This window comes from Trichechus manatus, unplaced genomic scaffold (assembly GCF_000243295.1).
Source record: "Trichechus manatus latirostris isolate Lorelei unplaced genomic scaffold, TriManLat1.0 scaffold00072, whole genome shotgun sequence".
In the NCBI taxonomy this organism is placed as follows: Eukaryota; Metazoa; Chordata; class Mammalia; order Sirenia; family Trichechidae; genus Trichechus; species Trichechus manatus.
In genome coordinates, this window is record NW_004444008.1 from 4,844,242 (window position 1) to 4,845,550 (window position 1,309).

The following is a 1,309-nucleotide window of genomic DNA, read 5'->3' on the forward strand; positions in this document are numbered from 1 at the left end:
GCGTCCCACAGGGGTATGTGCTCACCCCCTGGGTAAACGAGGCGCGTCCCACAGGGGTCCGCACTCACCCCCTGGGTAAACGAGGCGCGTCCCACCGGGGTCTGCACTCACCTGGTTGGGAGATAGAGACCTGTGCTGAAGCTGCCAAAGATCTGCACCTGCAAGGAGGGGTGCGGGCATAAGCTCACAGCAGGGCAGGTGGTCGGACCCCACTGCCTCCACCCCAAGGCCCCACCGGGACATATGTGGAAACCACAGCTAGCTCGCAGGCTGGGAGGAAGAAAACAATCCTACAACCATCTACAAAACCCTCTGGGCCCTTTAAGACCTGCTCCAGAAAGAAATTTTTAAAGACTCGAAGAGATGCACCAACTGTCAGACTCTCCCCACCCCCACCCAAAGCGGAGAACTTTCCAGAGCTGATTTCAAACCCCCAGTGGTTTCCACAGCCCTAACTAAAGCACCAGAGCAGCACTCCATTCAGGAAAGCTCAGGCCAAGAGTGCTGCGTACCCTTCTAAAGGGGCCACCAAGGGCAAGGTGCCGCCAGGCTCCCAGATGGGAGGATAAGCCATCAGAACCGGGAGCCCGTGGTGACCGTGTGGCCGGGACCAACGTGGCTGAGCGCAGGCTCTGTGCGCACGCACCCGCACACCTCAGCTCAGCACTCCATCGCTCACTCGTGTGAGAGCCGTGACTGATGACAGACCCCAAGGCTTCCACAAACGAACGCTCACCACTGGACAACTGTAGTGGCAGGGTACCATGCGTCACTGTCGCTGGACAACTGTAGGGGCAGGGTACCACGTCACTGGACAACTGTAGGGGCGGGGTACCACGTGTCACCGCCACCGGACAACCGTAGGGGCGGGGCACCACAAGTCACCGGACAACTGTAGGGGCGGGGCACCACGCGTCACCGTCACTGGACAACCGTAGGGGCGGGGCACCACAAGTCACCGGACAACTGTAGGGGCGGGGCACCACGCGTCACCGTCACTGGACAACTGTAGGGGCGGGGCACCACGTGTCACCGTCACCGGACAACCGTAGGGGCGGTGCACCACAAGTCACCGGACAACTGTAGGGGCGGGGCACCACGCGTCACCGTCACTGGACAACTGTAGGGGCAGGGCACCACGCGTCACCGTCACTGGACAACTGTAGGGGCGGGGCACCACGCGTCACCGGACAACCGTAGGGGCGGGGCACCGCGTCACCGTCACCGGACAACTGTAGGCAGGGGACCACATGTCACTGGACTACTGTAGGGGCGGGGTACCACATATCACTGTCACTGCACTACTGTA

The 1,309-nt window shown here is 61.7% G+C and overlaps 1 protein-coding gene across 1 annotated transcript in view; it reads right to left on the reverse strand.

Annotated features, from left to right (window-relative positions):
* The window catches only part of TENT4A (terminal nucleotidyltransferase 4A), a 48,932-nt gene that overhangs the window by 26,078 nt on the left and 21,545 nt on the right, over positions 1-1,309 (reverse strand). The window contains exon 3 of the mRNA XM_004380273.2: positions 112-158. Coding sequence (XP_004380330.1) covers positions 112-158 — 47 coding nt within the window. The remainder of the gene's footprint in view (positions 1-111; positions 159-1,309) is intronic.